General features: G+C 37.1%; 1 protein-coding gene across 22 annotated transcripts in view; it reads left to right on the top strand.

The window, feature by feature from the left end:
* The window catches only part of MCTP1 (multiple C2 and transmembrane domain containing 1), a 537,798-nt gene that overhangs the window by 420,161 nt on the left and 96,191 nt on the right, over positions 1 to 21,446 (top strand). For 18 of the 22 annotated variants that reach the window (XM_030324980.1, XM_030324949.1, XM_030324905.1 and 15 more), the window contains one exon: positions 16,826 to 16,945. The exons of the other annotated variants lie outside the window; for them this stretch is intronic. In XM_030324980.1, coding sequence (XP_030180840.1) covers positions 16,826 to 16,945 — 120 coding nt within the window. The remainder of the gene's footprint in view (positions 1 to 16,825; positions 16,946 to 21,446) is intronic. 22 annotated transcript variants of the gene reach the window in all.

Raw genomic sequence — 21,446 nt, 5'->3', positions numbered from 1 at the left:
TGGTTATCAAGTACATTTCTTACCTTTGACACCTGTTATCTTTAACATGGTCTTTAAAATGGATCTTAAAATGGGGAGGGACAACTTCGTAGGGCAGATTAATAAAATGATGCAGTTAAGTCACATAATATAGAAATATTCTTTTACATTTCACAAGCTTTAAAAATATATCTTTTCATATGATCTGGAAAAGAGGCTACAAAAATTGTCTTAAAATCCTGTCAAACTTTACCATCTTGTTTCTGGAAATAAGATTGTGAAGTAGAGTTTAAAAATTGTGTCTATTGTACATGTAAGAAAATGCTTGCTTCACCCTCAACTCAATTTTCCTATCTGCAGTATGGGAATAAAAATAATTAATTATCAAGGTGAAAAAAAGTTAATTGGTCTCTTCGGGCATAGAACTGCTTATATATAATTACTCCTTCATGGTAATAATTTTACTTAATTAAAATTATTTAAAGATGACTTCATTTTCAGTTCCTATTGAGGTTTCAAAATAATAAAATTTCTTAAATGTATTAATAGTGTAATATTAATCCCATGTAAAATTATTTCCCAAGAAGTGAGATAAACTATATCATTAACAGCATTTAATGAACTTTCACGTTATAACGGGTATTTCCATTCTACAGTTGAGGGGGAAGGGTGCATAAATAATCACTTAATAATTATGGATACACACTTCCCATGGGATGAATAAATAAAAGTATGGATATAGATACAATATGAATTTATATACACACATCTTATGTTATATCCAGACATACACTTGGAAAATTTATTTATACATAAACTACTTTACTCTGAATACTAAACTGTTGCAGCTGCTTTGGGGCTCTCATTATCCATAAAGTTTTTCAATAGAAAAAAAAAAAGCCTAAATTGTTATAAAGGAGAAATCTTAGAACACATTTTTAGCCCAATTTAATCATTTCACTGTGTTCCTTTCTAGGTTCTGGCTATCTGTAGGCCAGTAACCCTTTATTTTGCATAGACTAGACATAAAGAAGAGAGAAACACAGCTATAAACAATCCAGAGGATTCCACGATATTTGATGAGATAGGTATTTTTTTTTTTTTAGTGAGTATATTGCCCTCTCTTTGACACCAACCCAATCCTCTTGCTCTAATTTGCAATGAGGTACTCTTTTCTAGTTGCTATTTAGAAGCCATACACCTCTCTCTCCCTGCCTCCTCAAGATCAAGCCATGGCTAGGAAAGAGAAACATGTCTCACTGTCTTTATTACACTAGTAAACACTGAATCCAGAGTTGCCTCTGAGTCGATGTCTTTATTAGAGCAGGAAACGTGATGAACACTTCTAGACAGAAGTGTGGTCAAACATGTCTGAAAGGCAACTACATAAGTGAAGGAAAGGCAATGTTGCCACAACAGTGAACCTCTGAAAGGTGAGCTGGATTCTGCCCAGGGTCGTTCACTTAGAGGACAAAGCCACACCTGTCGCCTTGGGAGATAGAATCGCTCAGTGGCACTGACAGCAGAACAGGGAGCCAGTTTAGATTGCAGCAATTGATAGATGGAGAAAATGGATGTAAAAACAATGGGAAATCTGCCAGGGCTCACCTGCTTTTCCATGCTTGATATAATTTAGTTAACTTACAAACACATGTATTAAGCTTCCCTGTGGAAAAAAAAAATTAAGAAAAGTATGCAGCGGTTTAGGAAGATAGAGGATTTTCCTAGAGTTTTAGAAGTGCTCAAATAAAAACAGTTGGAAGCAGTTTTCAGATTTATTTCACTTTTCCTGCTGTGTTCAGCAGTTTTCATTTCTATTTTCTTGATGTAATATACTGAGAAAAACAAACCCAACCAACCAAAGGGAGCTGCTGACTATTGCTGACCAGAAAGATAAAACAAATGCCTCTTAACATTTTCCTGCCATTTTGGTGGATGGATGGGCAGGGGGAGAGGGAGGTGGTGAGAAGTTTTATTTCCTAATAGGTGGTACTGTAGGTAACTTGGCAGTAGAGATCAATGAGGAATCCACACGAAAACCTAAGACTCTAGGCCCACATTGAAAGAGCTTCCCAGCACAATTACAAAATAGAAAACACTGTCATATTTATGCAGCAGTCCTTTGTTCTGGGCAGGAAAGCTGCCAGTGCCTACTCTGTCCTCATTCTCCTGTACTAAGATTTGCTTCTGTTTTGCTTTATCCAACTTATTTTTTTCAGCCTGTTGCTCTTCACTATCCTTCCCCCCTTTTCTGTTTTTTTTTTCACATCCTAAGTTTTCCTTAGAATCCCTTTTTCATTCGGTCAGCTAGCTCTTGTTCACAGGGTAAGGAATTCAACATTTCTTTCCCCAAATTGATCATATTTCTCATGGGAATTTATTTACTTTTTTTAATTTTTTAACGTTTATTTATTTTTGAGACAGGGAGAGACAGCATGAACGGGGGAAGTTCAGAGAGAGAGGGAGACACAGAATCTGAAACAGGCTCCAGGCTCTGAGCTGTCAGCACAGAGCCCGACGTGGGGCTGGAACTCAAGGACCACGAGATGGTGACCTGAGCCAAAGTCGGCCGCTTAACCGACTGAGCCACCCAGGCGCCCCTCTCATGGGAATTTAGAACAATCAACATAATAGTCTCACCTTAGGGTGGTAGTATTTTATTATCATTTTCATTGCCTGCCTCTGGGACATTTCATTGCCAATTAACAGTGATTGATGTTGGTGTTTGATTTAACTATTTTAATAGTCTTTGCAAAACTTCTCTGAACTCAAAGGAGCAAGAGCTGTCCAAAGAATCATAATGAAGGTAGTGTCACCAAGTAGCATTTTAAATATTTTGGGAGTAAAGATACATCTGAGATCTATGATCATTCATTGCCTTAGCCTAGGTTTTCTCAGTTCTTTGTTTCAGAATTTACCCTGCAGAAGTTATAATTTTTAATTTTACCCAACTGTACTAAAATGTAATTTATATACCATAAAACTCACCAACTTAAATATGTAATTCACTGATTTTTAGTACATTTACAGAGTTGTACAGCCATCATCCCAAAAAGATCCCTCATGCCAGTTATAATCACTCCCTGTTCCCACTTCCAGCCTGTAGCAGCCTCCAGTCTGTTTTCTATCTCTAGTGATTTGCTTTTTCTGGACATTTCACATAAATGGAATGGTGCAAAAGTAGTCTTGTACGTCTGACTTGTTTCATTTAGCATGATTCTGAGTCCATGACACAGGATGTGTCAGTAGTGTCTTTTTATTGTTGTAGTATTCCAATGTGTGGATATAGCACATTTCACTTTCCACTCACCAGGTGATAAACAATTGGGTTGTTTCCATTTGGGAGGTGTATTGTGAATAACGCTGCTATAAATAGGCATTCATGTACAAGGCTTTATGTGGGCATATGTTTTCATTTCCTTTAGGTGATAACTAGAAGTGGAAGTGTTGATTCATATGTTAAGTTAAAGTTTGTTTACCTTATTTAGAAACTACCAGACTGTTTTCCAAAGTGATGACACCATCTTACATCCTCATCAGCATTTTAGGAGAGTTCCAGTTTCTCTGTATCTTGACCATTCAGTACTCTTGGCCTTGATTATAACCATTCTAGTATGTATGAAGCAGTATTGCCTTGCAGTTTAATTTACATTTCCCTAGTGACTAATGATGTGGAGCATCTTTTCATATGCTTATTAGCCATTCATGTGTTTTCTTTGGTAAAATGGCTGTTCAAATCTTTTGCTCATTTTTTAATTGGGTTTTTGTCTTTGTATTATTTTTAAGTGTTCTTTATATACACTGGATACAAGTCCTTTATCAGATACGTGATTTGCAATTATTTTTTCCCAGTATGTGGCTTGTCTTTTCATTTTCTTAATAGTGTCTTTTGAAGCATAAAAGTTTTTAACTTGAATGAGGTCTAATTTTTAAATACATATCTAGATCATGCTTTTGATATTTGGAAGTTCTTTGCCTAGCCTGGGATGCCTGGGTGCTCAGTCGGTTGAGCATCTGACTTCAGCTCAGGTCATGATCTCACAGTCCTGAGTTTGAGCCCTGGGTCCGGCTCTATGTTGACAGCTCAGAGTCTGGAGCCTGCTTCAGATTCTGTGTCTCCCTAACCTCTCTGTCCCTCCCCCACTCATGCTCTGTTTCCCTCTCTCTCTCTCTTCTCAAAAATATATAAACAAAATACATTTTTTAATTCTTTGCCTAGCCTAAGGCCACAACTATTTTCTTCTATGCTTTCTTCTAGAAGTCTTATAGTTTCAGCTCTATGATCATTTTGTATTAAGTTTTGTATACGGTAATTTTATTATTTTCAAAGATAGATTCATTTATAGCATCCTGCTAATTTCCACAAAGATACTTAAAGATACCTTTAGGAAGGTTCTGAAGGCAAGTAGAAGTGCATAATTTTTTTGGGTATATATGACCTAATTCCAAACTTATCTTTTGTTTAAAAGCCACCTGGGTGGCTCAATCAGTTAAGCATCTGACTTTGACTCAGGTCCTGATCTCACGGTTTGTGGTTTCAAGCCCCACTTAGGGCTCTGTGCTGACAGCTCAGAGAGTGGAGCCTGCTTCAGATTCTGTGTCTGCCTCTCTCTCTGGCCTTCCCCCACTCCTGTTCACTCACTCGCACTCGCTCACTCTCTTTCTCTCTCTTTCAAAAATAAATAAACATTGAAATTGTTTTAAATAAATAAATTTACTTTTGGAAAATAACCACCTATTAATAGCTCATATTTTTGAGAGGACATTAAATTCCAGAGAGTTCAAGAACCCTCCTGAAGCTTGTGAATAATTTAAATATTGAGCAAGGTAGTCTTTGAGTCACTGTCCCAACAGTGAATATCCAAGTAAATTTTCCCCAAGAAACTGATGATCATCACATGGGAGTTTAACATCAGAATTATCCCACGTGAAGCTGTGATCATGCCTCCTTAATGTCCTCTTTTGTTGAAAAAGAATGTAATACTTAATCAGGAAAATTGAAAATAATAACACGCTGATAGAAGTCAGAAAACCTTGATTAAAAAAATACTTGAAGAAGCTTAAATGTTTGTTGAGAATCATACATCAGTACCATGTGGCTCAACAAAATGTGTCCACTCCCAACAGATTATTTTTAGAAACGAGGTTTTACAGACAATCAAATACAACAACAAAAACGCCTGAAAGATAATACATGTCAGCATATCCATGTCAATGAAGTGAAAGCTTTTCTGAAAATGAAATGGCCTTCTTTTAGAACTCTGGAATCCTAAACTACCAGACATTTCAGGAACTATTTTGGCTGAAAATGATATGAGAGATTTTTCTTTTTCATAATTTTTATTACAGTGGAAATGGTTTTTGTATTTCTAACAGTTTGACAAGAGCTAATTACAATGCGCTCATCTGCTTGGCGGACTAATTTGAGCCATCGGGCATCAACACCATAGACATGCAGCAGCATTGCAAATGATACGCATGCTTCCCTTGCTCCAAGAATTTGTACTTGCTATAAAAGAAAACAGATTTGGACAGCCCTGAAAAAGTTGGGTTTGGTTTGAAGAAAACATTTCAGAATTACATTAGAGCTGGCCTACAAGTGAACTAAAAATACCTGCTCATCTCAGTGGTCTTGGCCCAGGGCCTTTCCTTTTACTGTAAAAGTCAGGCTGTTGGAACAGTTGGAGTTCAGCTTGCTTGCTGTCTAAACTAGTGTTCTCTGATAACTTCTGTTACCATTGAAACACAAGCCCTGTTGCATTTAAGAGAATGTTTGGAGGTGTGGAAAATAGCCAAGAGAAATGTCTACTTAGTGTTCAAACCTCTAGGCTTCCCGTGCAGTAACTACACCACTTAGATCTGTTAAGAAACGGGAGAAAGACATTCATCAGTAAACATTACACAGCAAGGCTAAAAGATGGAATGGAGTAAAGAAGGCTGTTAAAATCAGCCCAAGATGATTATTTGAATTGCAAAGAGAAATGTTCAGACATAGCTAGAGCTGCTAAACATAACTCTTGAAGTTTTTCCAGAACAGAGGGATTGGGGGGAATGAGACCAGTGAAGGAGAAAATTAGAAAATTATAAGACAGAATAGGAGATGAAGTTTCAGAAGCTGGCAAGATAGCTGAAATATATGATATTATTAGGTCTTAAATATATTTATAAAGGTGAAAATTTTAAAACACGCTTTCTGACTTTGGCTCTGCAATTTTAAGATTGAAATGAAGGTATTAAATCTAGACAAAGAATAACCAACAGTAACCACTATGTTGTATCATGAAGGATTAAAAAGAAAAATCAGAAATCAATAGCCTAGGCAAGATATTCATGGTAAGTTGAATAAGTCTGAGTGAGATAATTTGAGTGGAAATGAATCAGAATGATACCCAACATCCCAAAATTTGGCAGGGTACAGCTCTCTGCATATCAGCTGCTGCATCAAAAAGCAGTCACCGTAATTGATCATCCACTTTTTTAAAGGCATTCCTATTCAGTGACATAGAATGGTGAGTATAAAGACTACAGTACTAATTTTTAAAGTAACTTGTATCACAGACTTTACTAACATGTGTTTGGCTGAGTATCCTATTTTCTGGCACAGTATATAGAACAGAGGGAGTTTCCCCCCATGAGCAACTGAAGTGCCAGCTGTTGCCCTAAATATTGTACCTGTTCATGATGGAGATAGCTTTAAAGCCAGATTTCAAGCTTAGGGAAAATTTTACATTCTGTACAACAGCAAACATTGGTATCAGATTTGTAAGTCTACTCACAGCATTTACACACACAAAGAAGGGAGTTGATCAAGAACTTACTTCAAAAATAGTAATGGTAACAGATTCATTTCTTTAAAAATGTAAAAGATGACTATCTTCAATAAGCCTTAACAAACATTTACAGCACTTCTAAAGCCTAGAAAAATACACAGAAATGGCACGTGTGTATGACAATACTCCCAGGTAATATTGTTCAGAAGATATATGGAAGTATATTTTAATAATGGCGTATTTTTATGACAATATCCCCAAATAATATTATTTAAACATTTAATCCAATAATTTTGTTAGTAATAGTTTAGGAATTAAAAGGAAGGGATATCAGAATGCTATACAATGACTTGAATATCACGAAAAAAAATATGCTTTTTTCATTAGCCCTGGAGGCATAAATAAAAAACAAAAACAAATTGAGAATCAACATTAAAGTACTTTCTTTTTTTAAATGAAAGTATGGAATATTCTTTACCTATACTAGTCAGATAGTCATGGGTCCTTCCAGAACCAGTTGAAGCCTTGAGAAAAGAGACACTAGAGAAAGACAAATTTCAATGAACTTAACAGCCTTAACACATTCTTACATGTTTCTTTATATAGTCTTCAGATATTTTTTAAAGCAGTTGTTCCTTGATATTTATTGATCTGTGTAATCTGCCAGAATGACTTTGCATGCAGCCTGGTTTCGAATGAGCAGAACTTCTATGAATAATAAAGCTTTGAAATGAAAAACTTGGGGCACCTGGGTGGCTCAGTCGGTTGAGCGTCCAACTTCGGCTCAGGTCATGATCTTGCAGTCTGTGAGTTCGAGCCCCACGTCGGGCTCTGTGCTGACAGCTCGGAGCCTGGAGCCTGCTTCGGATTCTCTGTCTCCCTCTCTCTCTGCCCCTCCCCCGCTCATGCTCTGTCTCTTTCTCTGTCAAAAATAAAAAGAAAACATTTAAAAAAATGAAAAACTTAACTGTATTTGGTACTGTGGTAGGCATTAAAAACTACTGGGTAATGTACTAATTTCTAATGAAAGGGACCTCAGAGAATCAACATTCTCCAGGCATCTATAAGCATTTGTCACTTTCATTCTACATCCCAACTTTTACTAACATTAGACGCACAACATTGCAGGGATTTCTTATCAGTTATTCATGTGTGGTTGATGTGATGCTCAAGTTGGACATACTCTGGGCTTTACATTTTGGAGTTGTCAGTGTTCTCAAAGCAAAGCCAGAGCCTTTCATCTCTGACTTTGATAAAAATGACATGAAATATCAGTACAAGTTGTAAGCTGAAACAGAAAAAAAAAATCTAAATAAATAACTTTCCAAGCCTCCTGGCTGGCAGGTTATATTGATATAATATCTCCATCAAGGAAACTAGTGTGCATTATGCTATGATTAGTTGATAGCACCATCTTTGAGGTTGTTTTTGGTCCATTTTGTTGTGGAGATTCTTCTGTAGCTGTTTCCGTGAGTCGTATGTAAGACATCTTCAAATGAGTTCTATATAGTTGTCACATGTGCTTCTTTACTAGATGGAGTCAAGCTATGCTTTTCAAAAAGGCTTGGGTGTACTAAGATTGTGGACTTTAAGTTTCAAGAAGCAACTTCAAAAACCCAGTGCACAATTTCACGAAGTAAAGAATTAGAAGTTACTGATCTGTATTTATAAGTTGTCTAAGTAAATCTGAATAAACAAAGACTTTTCAGCCTATCAGCAAATAATGACCTAAGTTATAGTATATAATATGCATTCAATTCAAAGCTTTACCAACACATTAACCAATTTCTCTCTCTTTTTTTCCTACCCCTAACCATATATTCCTCCTGTCACCCGAAAAGGGATAGATGGTTCTCTTGACATATTTTTCCAAGTCACTATAAGGGATCATTTAGTAGAGTGCTTGAGTTTTTGCTCTAAACCCACAAAATACACACACATGCACGCACACACACACACACACACATAGGCACAACAAAACACAACAAACCAACAGTCTTGGCAGTTTGGTATCTGGTTGAAACTACTCACAAAGAAAGCAGTAGAGGGAGCCATCTCAGTTCTCATTCTAGCTGAGAGAAGGGAAGAGAAATCATTGTATATGAGCATCTGTATGAGGCTCATTTGAACATGATAATGCTCCTTGTACCATTGTGGCATGACCCCAGGAAACGGCACAAGTTGGAGCAATCCATCGGGTCTAAGGTTGTCACCTTTTCCCTGCTGTTTATTTTAGAAAACATTCCAAACAAAACAAAACCTCTCTTCAAAAGAGCAGCATCTCATACTTTAAAATCACCTTGGAAAAGTATCACTATGCTGGGAATCAATCGAATTCATTTTGCCTATCTTCTCTCCTCTTTTCATTGGAGGTGGAACAAAAGGCTTTAGTGGAACCAACCAGAAATAAAGACCTTAGAGCAGGTGGTGATGCCATCTGGCTATTTAAATCAAGGCAAAACCACCCCCTTCCCAGAAGATGAAGTTCTGAAGACTGATGATGTGCAGAGTCTGACTTAATCCAAGGGAGGGTAAATAGGCAGAATGGGTTAACCTCCAGTTCTTTAGCCATATTTTTCAGAAATGCTGAATGTTAATAGATGGCGAGAAAGAAACTAGAGCAAACGCTAATGACTGAGTGCATTTTTTTCTATACTACTGCCTCACCCTAAGTCCTTCAGTCAGAATTCTTGCCATCATCTAGGAAATATATCTGCCCTTCTTCTGTATACATTTGTTTGTACGCCTACCATTTCTTCTTTGCTAAGTTGGGGATGGTCTGTTGTCTATGTGAAAGAACTGGCGATGTTTCTGAGAGGCGTGCTGGGAGCATTTGGGACAGGAAAATTTTTCACTGGGCAGGACTCTTGCACATAGTTCAGGATGTTTCACGCCCCTAGCCTTACCCAGGAAATGCCAGTGTTTCCCTGCTCCCACCCCACGGTTGCAATGAAAAATATCCTCGCATATTTTCAAGTGCACCATGGGGGAGGGATGTGGCAGCACAGTACCCAAATTTTTGAAAGCTGATGCTTTCCCCTTCCTTCCTTCCTTTCTCTCCCTGAGCCTAAAAGGATTTAAAGAAGCATCTGATGAGACAAATTTGCCAAGAGTTCTTTCATTTGCTTCTTACTCTACTCTTGAATCATGTTTTTTTAATTCAAGAATTTTATAACCTTGTTGATGGCTTTTTCAAAAAGAAAAGCTGTTATTTTTAGGTGTCGCTCTACATTCCCTAGCTTTCTTCTTTAAGGCTTGTCTTATTGGTAGAGGTGAAATAGTTTCTTTTTAAGGATTAATTACTGGAAGCAGTTTTTCATATAATGCTAAGCACCTTAGAGTTGTTCCTGTTGTTGTTTTTGTTTGTTGTAAAGCACTGCACTACCCAATTCCTCAACAGGCAAATGGTAGGTATTTATTACTCTTCTAATTTGAGGCCTCTCTCATATCACAGATTATTACCATACCAGATGCTCTCTGTTAGGGTAAGCATATATGTACTTTTGATACATTTCCTCATCCTGTTTTTTTCTAAAATAGTTATTATTGAAGGATAAAACAAACAGGAAAACATCAGAGAGGGAACGCTGGGTAAAAAATGGGTTAATACTGTGAGGGCCTGGGTGTAAATGTGTTAAGTTTAAGAAAAAAAAAATGAATTGAAATTAGGGAGGAAAAGGATTTTCTAAAAGGGCCATGAAATAATTAATTGTTTTGTAGGAGAGGGCCTTTCCATGTAGGCAGAGAATTTTTTCTTCACTTCTTTCTGAAGAGACAGTCAAATAGAGAATCTCATCTCTTAATTAGAAAGAAAAATACTCATCAAACACATCTCATCACTGGAGAGCTAATGATCCACAGCTGTTAGTCTGAAAGGGCAGGCTTTTTTCCTGAACAGTAGGAAGTGTTAATCATTTTGGATGAGATTTCTTTTTAAAATATACTGTAGTTTGCAAAAGAATAGGATATTCAATATTCCAACTTAAATGATTTTTTTGAAGTGTGCTCCCCCAGGGGAACTGTCATGTGTTGCGCTGAATGATCATTGAATGCAGGCATCTTCCAGTGCACTTCAATGAGAGCATCAATTGATAGGATGATGTGAATGGCCCTGTCCTGCCTGGGACTCTCAAGACCCCAGGCTCAAAGAAAGAAAAATCCTGCATGTCTTACATCTCCTAAGAAATGGTGTTGCTCTAAAATCTTAGTATTTTGAATCATTCCCTCTACTTTATATAATTTGCCTTGTTTAAATATGAGCAAAAAGCCTTAGCCCACCTTCACTTCGCTTCTTATTAAAAAGGGTTTTTGTTTGTTTGTTTAATCTTCATGTGAAAAAGGAAGGCTTTTTTTAATCTGAAAAAATGTAATTGGCTCATTCATCTTTCTAATCTCTGGCTTTATGGCCACCTTGCTAACCTCTTCTAAACATTTTGGATAGAAGAAGACCCCATTTAATAAAAAGCTTGTGAATAGCCAACTCTTGATTATTCAGAACCATGCAAGATAGTGAGAAGGGGGAAGAATGAAATTGGCTCCCCAAACCTCATTTGACCATTAGTTTTTGACCTCTCTGCTGTGTGAAACCTTTAACCAGAACACCTAAGAAGTGGTGTTCCATTTCTTTGCACTAATACAAAAGTAGGTATCCCAGAGTAAGAGTAAGGAAAGAAATAAACATACAGGAAGTCTACAAATTAAATGATCAGTCAATAAATAATTGATAACTGTAGCCCATCAATATTCAATAAAATTCTTTACCTTAGAGGCGATGGAGCATTGATGGAAAAGCAGCACACTGGATTGAGAGTCAGAAGACCTGGCTCTGCCTCTCAGTAGCAGGTGTCCCTAGACAATTCTCAAATTTGAGCCTCAGTTTACCTACTTGCAAAATAACACAGTATCTTCTGCCTTCTCTGCCTACCTTTCAGGACTTTTTCCCTAAAGTTCTTTTTTGTAATGTGATACAAGACACGAATAATAATAAATTATATTATTTACCTTTCCATAAGTTATGGATTTAAAAAAAAACATTCTGAATATTTATGATTAAAATTTAGGTTACTTTTAAAGTCTGGCCCAAATTAAAAATAAACAAACAAAAAGAAAGCCTAGCCCAAATAGACACCAAGTAATTGCATTCTGTAATGTTGATGCTAATATCATAGGCAAGACAACATTGATTTAGATGAAAGGTATATGGATTTAAAAGTGAAAAAAATAGGGACAGGAATTAACATTCACAAAACTGCTAGTTTAGAACAAGATTCTTTTATATCAAGGGGCATGAGATTGTTAAAAATGGTTAACATTTAAAAGCCTGATTGTTTTGAGTTTAGATTTCACACAATCTGCAATGTATGCTAGTGTCATTTACTAGAAATAATGAATTTATGTAAAGACTTGGATTTTTCTTGTTTCAACTATTAGCAAAAATTTTAACTGCAAGTCCTCTGTTTAACACTTAAGATTTCCTTCCAGCAAATGCCTTTCAAACACAAATGCCTCTAAGAAACACTCCCCATCTGCTATAACTTCTCAAAGAGGAATTATTATTTTGGCCATTCTTGGAGGATTAGTCTATAAAGTCTTTGAATTTTGCAGAAACAATTTAAATAGGAAAAGCATTGAGTTGATAACACTTGTACTTACTGAGTACTTTGTGATAAAGTGTTTTCTCATACTTTACATGAGTTGTTCCCCACAGCCAACCTGTGAAATAGGCAGGTGTTACCATCTCCATTTTATAAATAACGGAATAAAATAGAAGCGAAAAACTGATTTGCTCAAGGTCCTGTGGTCAAATAGCAGAAATGGAACTAAAACCACTTCTTCAGTCTTCTAGTCCATACCATATTTATTATACACCATTGTCTCCTTGGAAAAAAGGATGTGTATCAGTTAGCTTTTGCTATATAACAAACCACTTCATAATTAGTAGCTTAAAACAACTACCATTTATTTAGTGATGATTTATGAGTGAGCAATTTGGACCAGGTTCAGTTTGGGTTTTGGAAGTATGGGTCAGGATAGATGCTAGGACTTTTATGGTTTGTATTTATATTCTGTGAATGTGTCAGAGATTTTTTTTTTTAATCATTCCTTGATTTCTTTTTCCATCCCATTTTGGCCTGTTATGATATCTGACTTTTTTCTCTCCAATTTAGGAATAAGTGGAGTCAGGACCAAGGATAGATCCTGTATGGTCTTGGCTTTCCTGAGGTTTCCCAGCCATTTTTCTTGTACTGCCCTAGTAGGACACTGAGGACCTGGTCTTGAGTGTTACCTTGGCTTTCTGTAGGAAAAGAAGAGAGGATCAATCTCGGTGCAGATAGGCCCCAGGGAGACGAAGCTTGAGTGTGGAAACAAGAAGCTAAAAGGCACTTTTCCTCCCTTGAGGCCTCTCTTAATTAGAGGATGCTCTCCAGCTAACAAGTATTATAATGATCACTAATATTATAGTGACTGGTTGCTTTTTTTTTCTTAGTGATTCCTAGCAATCTGAATCCAGAAACCATGTCGTATCCTAATTTTGAGCACTATTACATAGCACATAGGAAATATTCAATAAGTACCTTTTATTGTTAATCTGTATTTATGTTCTTTTTGTCTTTGACCTTTTGGAATCTCCAGTTAGATACTGAGAAAGAAAAAAAGAATGCTTTTGTATGTAGAGTTTATTCAGAGCTCCCTTGTTATTTTTTAACAAAAAGATACTGTCAACAGCAGATGATTTACCTAATCATCCAACTATTAGATTCTTAATGCAAAATAGAGAAGATTATTTTTCTACTGCCAAGATCCATAAAACTAATGAAATTCTACTTTATTTTTTTTCTCTTCTATATCTTCCCCATCCTATGTTCTGGTGCCCATGTTGGTAGGGCATGTAAATACCATAAGTATTAATTAGGCATGTACAGTTCTGAGTACTGTATTTTTTTAAATGTTTATTTAATTTTGAGGGAGAGAGAGCACAAGCAGGGGAGGGGCAGAGAGAGAGGGAGACAGAGGATCTGAAGCTGGCTCCATGCTGTCAGCAGAGAGCCTGATGCGGGCCTTGAATTCGCAAATTGTGAGATCATGACCTGGACCAAAGTCAGACATTTAACCCACTGAGCCACCCAGGCACCCCCTGAGTGCTGTATTTTAAGAAAGCTTTTGCTGTATGGATTTGGATGTGGTGAGAGGACTATGCCCACAATGGAGATGTGCCCAGTGAACCATACCTTGTGACTGGTGCTTTAAGTAACTAGTAACGTTGAATCTAGAGAAGAAAAAGGTATGATACGTGTCTTGATTACTTAGTTATCATCTAGAAAGCTTATTCTATGCAATACCTGTCCTCCAGCTAACACTGAGACATAGGCGTCCCAAGTAACATTATTCTGGGTGACCTATCAGAACTCTAACACCAGTGAGTGGACATTACAAGATGGAATATATGCGTTTAATAGATTTAAAATAATTAGAGTTGGTGCTGTTAACTGTGGAATCATCTGAGTCCCATCCCTGAGGCCAAAACACACCAAGTCAAGTTTATGACTGCATAGCCAGAATGGATAGAGAATCTTTATGTGCCTCAGAGAGAAACTAGTTAGTGGCATCCTAGGTTATAATTCTTTTTTCTTTTAATTATTTGTAACGTTTATTTTTGAAAGAGACAGAGTACAAGTGGGGGAGGGGCAGAGACAGAGAGAGAGACACAGAATCTGAAGCAGGCTCCAGGCTCTGAGCTGTCAGCACAGAGCCCCACGTGGAGCTCAAACCCACCAACTGTGAGATCATATCCTGAGCCAAAGTCGGATGTGTAACGGACTGACCCACCCAGGTGCCCCCCAGGTTGTAATTCTGAATACATTTTCATGAAGTTACTTGATGCTATATAGTGGCTGTATACTACTTTTACTAAACAATAATTAGGTAGACTTCTGTTAAAAGACTTGGGAACCTAATGCCCATTTATTCATATATTCAGCAAATATATATTTATTGAACACCTACTGTGCCCAAGCACTGTTCTATGCTCTGGGGATAGAACAGTGAATAAAAAGAAAAAGTCCTTATCCTTAAAGAGCATATTTTCTGGTAACAGCCTAAATTTTACTAATAAATGTGTAAATAATTAATATGGATCCCAGCCAAAAATTATTTCCCTTTTACATGTGTTCATGTCTATCAAATTTGCCTTAATTCATTTCCTGAATAAAGAATTATCTTTTAAAAACATATTTTAATAGAATAATCAAACCATCAATTATAATTTGTATCATCTTTACATATATTGCATAAGTTTCAAAACTTAAATAGAAATATTTGCTTTTTCTGGAGATCCTTCTACTTCTCTCATGAAAGAAAAGATAAGGCTTATGTCTCATGCATTGATATATTTGAGATTTTTCTTATTCATGAACTTGAATCTATAGTTACCATGTAATTCTGTCTAAAATTCATTTCTTGGGTTACTAAATCATTATTTATTGGTGTGGGTTATAAATATCCAATTATTTAGTAAAATATATAATTTTCAGGATTTAATGTCACATAAAAAATAGATGGCACAATGTCATGAAGTCATTTTAAATATTAGGAAAGGGATGTTAAAGGTTATAAGGTCTATAGTCCTGTGTTTAGAAATGAAAACACTTTGGGGCACCTGGGTGGCTCAGTCTATTAAGCATCCGACTCTTGATTTCTGCTCAGATCATGATCGCAAGGTTTGTGGGATTCAGCCCCATGAGTCTTTGCTGACAGTCCAGAGACTACTTGAGATTCTCTCTCCCTCTCTCTCTACCCTTCCCCCGCTCATTCTCTCTCTCTTTCTCAAAATAAATAAATAAACATTAAAAACAGGGTGTTCTCTACCACTCCACACAAGTTCATTTTCTCTGCCATCTTAATAAGCTGTATGCTTGGCTGAGGTTTATTGAGAAGGCTGCAAATGGTCCATGCTGCCATGCCTGGCAGGAATGTTCTTAGGGCATTGCTCCTAACCCTTCTGGCCTGTCGAATGCAAGATGTCTGTATTACCCCAACCAGCTGGCTCAAATCTCCACTTATACCATGGTTCCACTAAACCTTAGCAGGAGGATGACTTTCCACTTCTCAGTAACAGAATAAGTACTACCTGAGGACTTTAGTCGACCATAGTTGACTTTCTGAGTTTCAGAAGGTATTGCTAAACATTTACACAATAATACAAATGGGTTTGAGAGCTTATTGGGTACCAAGCAGTGTGTTAACTTCTTACCAGGTCTCAACTGTGTAATTGTCACAGCCTCTCAGGTGAATACTCTTACCACCTCCATTTTACAGGGGCAAACCCTGAAAGGAGGATGCATGTGGTGCCAAAAGTTATGGGACTAGTCAGCATTAGGAATAGAATCCAGCCCTTCACTCCCTTCACTAAATCATCTGACTTAATGTTGCCTTATTTGGTAGCCAGAGCCACAGACCCAGAGAATTCAGATGATCTCTTCAGGATTACAAGACTTGGGAGGTGGGGAGTTGTGGGGTGGGTAGGGCAAGTCACACTTGGTACACAGTGCTGGTTATTTTACACTTCTTGGTAGCAGTGCTTTTATTCATAATGTGAGATCTTTGCTCTCGGGTGCGGACTTGGTATTTTCATCTGCCTATGAAGCGTGTTGCATTGTGAGACTTTTTTTAAAAGTCCATGATATTAAATAGTGATTCATTATTTATCATCAAGGCAGATAGAGGCTGTATCTGACAATGTAGTGAAGCTCATTGGGCAGCCTTTTTTTTTTTAACTGTATTTTGTCCAACCTAACAATAATTTCACTAGGGGAGAAAAATTAAAATCGCCTCATTGACAGTGTAATGATAACAGTTTTCCTTCATAGAAATTAAAGTAAAAATCTTAACAGTAAGTTTCCAGGGGTCATTTGTGCTTTTAGAAAAATGCCTAACAAGTTCTCAAGTCTTTGTTTTCAGGATACATCTTTCCATTCTGAAGCATTTAGTTTTATGGTTTTGAAGTGGAGTATGGATAAGAGAGTCCATTTAATGAAAGTCTGAGTTGACTCATCTTTTTTTCTCTCCTTCTCCTCCAGCTCTTCCTCTTTGTTGTCTGGAACTTTGAGCTCTACATGATACCACTGGTTTTGTTGTTACTATTGACATGGAACTACTTCTTGATAATATCAGGGAAAGATAACAGGCAACGTGATACAGTAAGTTTCTACTTTCTTATTCGTATGTGTTTTTGTTCTTATTCCGAGTCTCTCTGACAAGGTCAACATCGATTCATTTTTACAAACTAGAAATTCTGTTTATAAATACTCACGTTTGGATGAGAGTTTTAATCAGTTCAAAACTAACAATTCTTTGGTCCTAACAGAATAAAAAGTATCACCTATTTCTAACATGACTTGTCTTGGTAGGAACTAAAATCAAGAGCCCACCAAAGAATGAGCTATGATTTTTAATTATAAATGGATTATTTCAAACGAGTATTTCTTTTGCTCTCCTTATTTGTTTTTATGTCTTAATCTCGAATTTAGACATAATATCATGAAATTATTTATGATCAGACCGAACGAATGTATTTTATTTAAGACATTTCTCTGTAGTCTGTCATTGGAAGGAAGGAATGATTGATGGTTGTTGGCCTGGAAAAGTGCATAAAGTACCTTAATTCAATGAACATTCACTGAACAACAGCAAATATCTTTCTTTGTGTCAGGGTTGTATTAGAATTACCAGCTGGAGGATAAAGAGCTTTCTTTTAACCTAGGAAAAATTATACTGAACCCACCTGCCCTCTCTGGCATTTTCGAAAGTTTTTAGAGTCTGTGAGACAGCCTTCTCTTTCAAAAAGAGTTCTAGACTGAGAAGCAAAAGCTAGCCCCACATTATTATCATATCTGTTGTTCTGCCAACTTTCATTCCCCTTAGATTATCTCAGTCACTACACCCTTAGCGAACATACAACTTCAAAAAGCTTTCCTATATGTAAATGAATGGAGGGAGGTGTCTTCTCCAAATAGGACATTTGCGATCTGATAACTTTATAGATAGTTACTGAGAAGACTTTAAAGGTTTTTCAAATGTGGGAATCTATTTGGTAGCTCTTTGTCTTCATCAGATTACATAGATTTTTTTTTTCGGCCATTAAGAATCTACATTTGATTTCCAGTCAGGAGTTGCTGCCATCTACCATGTCCATAAGGGTACAGGAACCAAAGTTGTTTGATCATCAGTTGAGTAACATTATGTCATACTTTATTATAATAGCATCATCACGGTTGCAAACACATACCTGTGACCTAAAACAATTTCCCTTTTAAACAATTCAAGCAAAACACACTTTAAATGGTAACACAGGGAGAACCAATTTCTCCAGGATAATTTTCTTTATCATCAAAGTAAAAGAAACATCCTGATGCACAGCCATCTACTACATGGCAAAGTTGCCAACAAAACACCATGTTTATTTTCCTGTTTAATTTGTATATATTTCTGTTTCTCTCACATGACTGTATGTTTGAGGGAGGGGACTCTTTGTTCATCTTTGTACTTGCCACTTTCTCTGGCAAGTGTTTTGCAAGCTTGAAGTGTTGAAAACATTTTTTGTAAGGTTTAGCAAACCAAACATGAGATTGTTAACAGAGATTTTAATGGTTAGGCAGTATTAACAGATGAGAAGTTATTATTAGCAAGGATTTTATGGATATATATATATATATATATATATATATATATATATATATATTTAAATTTCACACTGAGAGACAAGCCCCAAATGCCATAAGCATTGGTGTCATGGGGACTAATAGGTGCTTTTATCAATTAATCCAGGATGTTTTCTTTAAGAAATGAGACTCACTCAGACAATTGCTTTTTTGTTGCGTTTATTTCGGGGAGATTGTCGAGAGAGAAGAATATCTATTTTTCATTCAGTTGCCTTGAGACAAATTTGCAAATAAGATTATTTGCAAATAGGAAAAAGTGGTAATTTAGTTCCAGCTTCTTAATCCTATGAGGGGGCTTATCTTCAATATTTAGTCATTGGTTTGAGTATTCTTAGTGAAAAATTCTGTAACTGTAGAGTTTGCTTGTTACCTTCTCCAGAATACACCTGCCTTGTATTCTGGTCCACTGTAACCTTCTGTAAAAGGTCCACTTTTACAGGGGAAATAGTAGTCTATCATGTATCCTCTTGGGTTTACAATTCTCTAGGAATTTTTATGACTACTGAAAAGTTACTACTATGTAAATTTCTCTACTGCCCTTTTCCCCCCAAAATATAATTCCAATATTGTATTTACCAAATCTTTTGTTTTAGACATATCTCTAAGGGAGTTCCCCTTTAGCCGCAAACAACATTTTATTCCTTCAAGTTTCATGAAATGCCAGCTACACTCCATAACTCTCAGTAACTGCTTTTTATTTGCCCAAACACACTATCCACATATTCTTGTCTTCCTAGATGCCAGAGCAGCAATCGCAACATTTCGTTCAGTTTTTTACTCAGTGGCTCTGTTGAGACTTTATGTAATTTTTAAATCCAATCTGTCTAATTATGTATCTTCTGTCATACCTAACTGTGCATTTGTACTGGTTGCTCCTTTTGAAAACAAACCTGGATTACACCTTGCTGCTTACAGTTTATGCACGTATGCATGCATACACACACACACACACACACACACACACACACTTCTGTACATATACATATACGTTCATACACACATACATACACATATATGTAAATCAAGGGAAAGTGTTTGTAGGGGCTGCCGTGCTCTGCCTAACTGACTCTACTGCATAGTGCATAGCACTGGAGGAAGGTATTTTGCCCTGAGTCCTTATTAACCACACCACTGTGTGATTCTAGAAACCTTTCTGTTTTGAGAGAGAGACAGACAGAGACAGAGACAGAGAGAGAGGAGGAAGAAGGAGGGTGGGTGGGCTGGCAAATTTTCTGTCATTAAAAAAAAAAAACATCTTTTGTACATTCAGCTGAGAAAATTCAATCAGGATGAAAATTATAAAAGAAAAACAAATCAAACTGACCTTGAGCTTTGTATGCAAGAGAAAAACCGAAGTATCATTTCCATGATATAAGAAGTTGAAAAAAAAAGAAAATAAATACTGTGAGAGATGAAAAGTGCACCAATGGGTAAAACTTCTGTCCTCACCATATGGGTTGATAGTTGAGATTAATACCAACATAGGAAAGGATTTCTTTGTGTGTTTATTGTTTATTAAGGAGACCATTTCCTTTCTTGGATGCTTAAAATTATAGGAGCTAAAACCCCCTATCTTTTCTCTACCGTGGTGCCTGTTCTAGTTTAATGAGAAAAATGAGATGTAATCCTTGCCGAGTAAGTTTTGCTGCATTTAATGAGCTGAACCCTTTGAGAACAGGGTAAGGAAACAGCCGTTCCTGAGGCTAATGCTGTAGACTCAGAGGTGCATATGAGAAAGAGGCGTGGTTAGAAGTGGTATTTCACCTCTGCTGGTTCCCAATTGGACTTGTTAAAAATAAGCAGTCCTACATCTGAGTCTACCTACACTCAGACCATGACATTAAAATTTCTGGCATGAGAATTGTTAGGCTTTTCCAGAAAAAAAAAAAAAAACCTGTTGAATAAATACATGCTTCATTCAGATATGTCTCGGCAATGAAGGGGATATAAAGACAGGAATGTCATACTTGTCTTGGTTTGAGCTGTCACTCCAAACCCTGAGGAAAAGTCCCTCCTGCAGTGCCCATTAGGCTTGTCCCAACTACCCACATTATAGTTACTGTAGACCGAAATTTCTAAGTTAAAGAGTAGATGCCAGGAAGTTGCCTTTACTTGGGGCTTAAACACTACTGCATGCTCATTACGCCCTGGGCACCATGTTAGGCACATTCTTTCCTCATGTCCTTCATCTCGCCCCCAGGAGAGAAAAGCTGATTATATCTGCCTAGCCAGTGGGTTGGGTCATCCTAAGTGCCAACTGGTGATCTCTTCCTCTGTGGTAAGCAAGGGAACATTCTCATGTGGAATCAGCATGGCCATAAGAGCCCTTCCTTGAGAGAAGGGAATCAAGTCTCAGAGAAGGAAAGACCTGGGTTGGTCAAGCAAATCAGCGGTCTCTTGCACCTTGTGAGGCATAGGTTTCATTATTAGTACTTTACATACAGAGAAACCAGCCAGCTTACCCAAAGGGACACAGAACAGGCATACAGTTGGAAAGTAGCAGAATGGGTATTAGAGTCTGTCAATCTGTCTGAAGTTTTTACCTCTAACCACCAGTCAAGTGCATTACTCTCGAGACTGTATTTTGATACATCTCATGTCTCCCTGGATACCTTTAGAGCAAGTTTCTCGCTTGAGCTTTAAAAAAGCCAGTAGCAGGGCACCTGAGTGGCTCAGTTGATTGAGCATCCAACTCTTGATTTCTGCTCAGGTCATGATCTCACAGTTCATGAGTTCGAGCTCTGCATTGGACTCTGTGCTGACAGCACAGAGCCTGCTTGGGATTCTCTCTCTTTTCTTCTCTCTTTGCCTCCCCCCTGCTCATGGTCTCTCTCTCTCTCTCTCTCTCTCTCTCTCTCTCTCTCTCTCTCTCTCAAATTAATAAACATTAAAAAACAGTAGAAAAGCCAGCAGTATGAATTCCACCTTCAAGCATGCAGATTGATGGAAAACCTTCATTTTCCCCACTTCGCCTCCATAT

This window comes from Lynx canadensis, chromosome A1 (assembly GCF_007474595.2).
Source record: "Lynx canadensis isolate LIC74 chromosome A1, mLynCan4.pri.v2, whole genome shotgun sequence".
Lineage (NCBI taxonomy): Eukaryota > Metazoa > Chordata > Mammalia > Carnivora > Felidae > Lynx > Lynx canadensis.
This window is presented reverse-complemented; position numbering and strand designations above follow the sequence as displayed.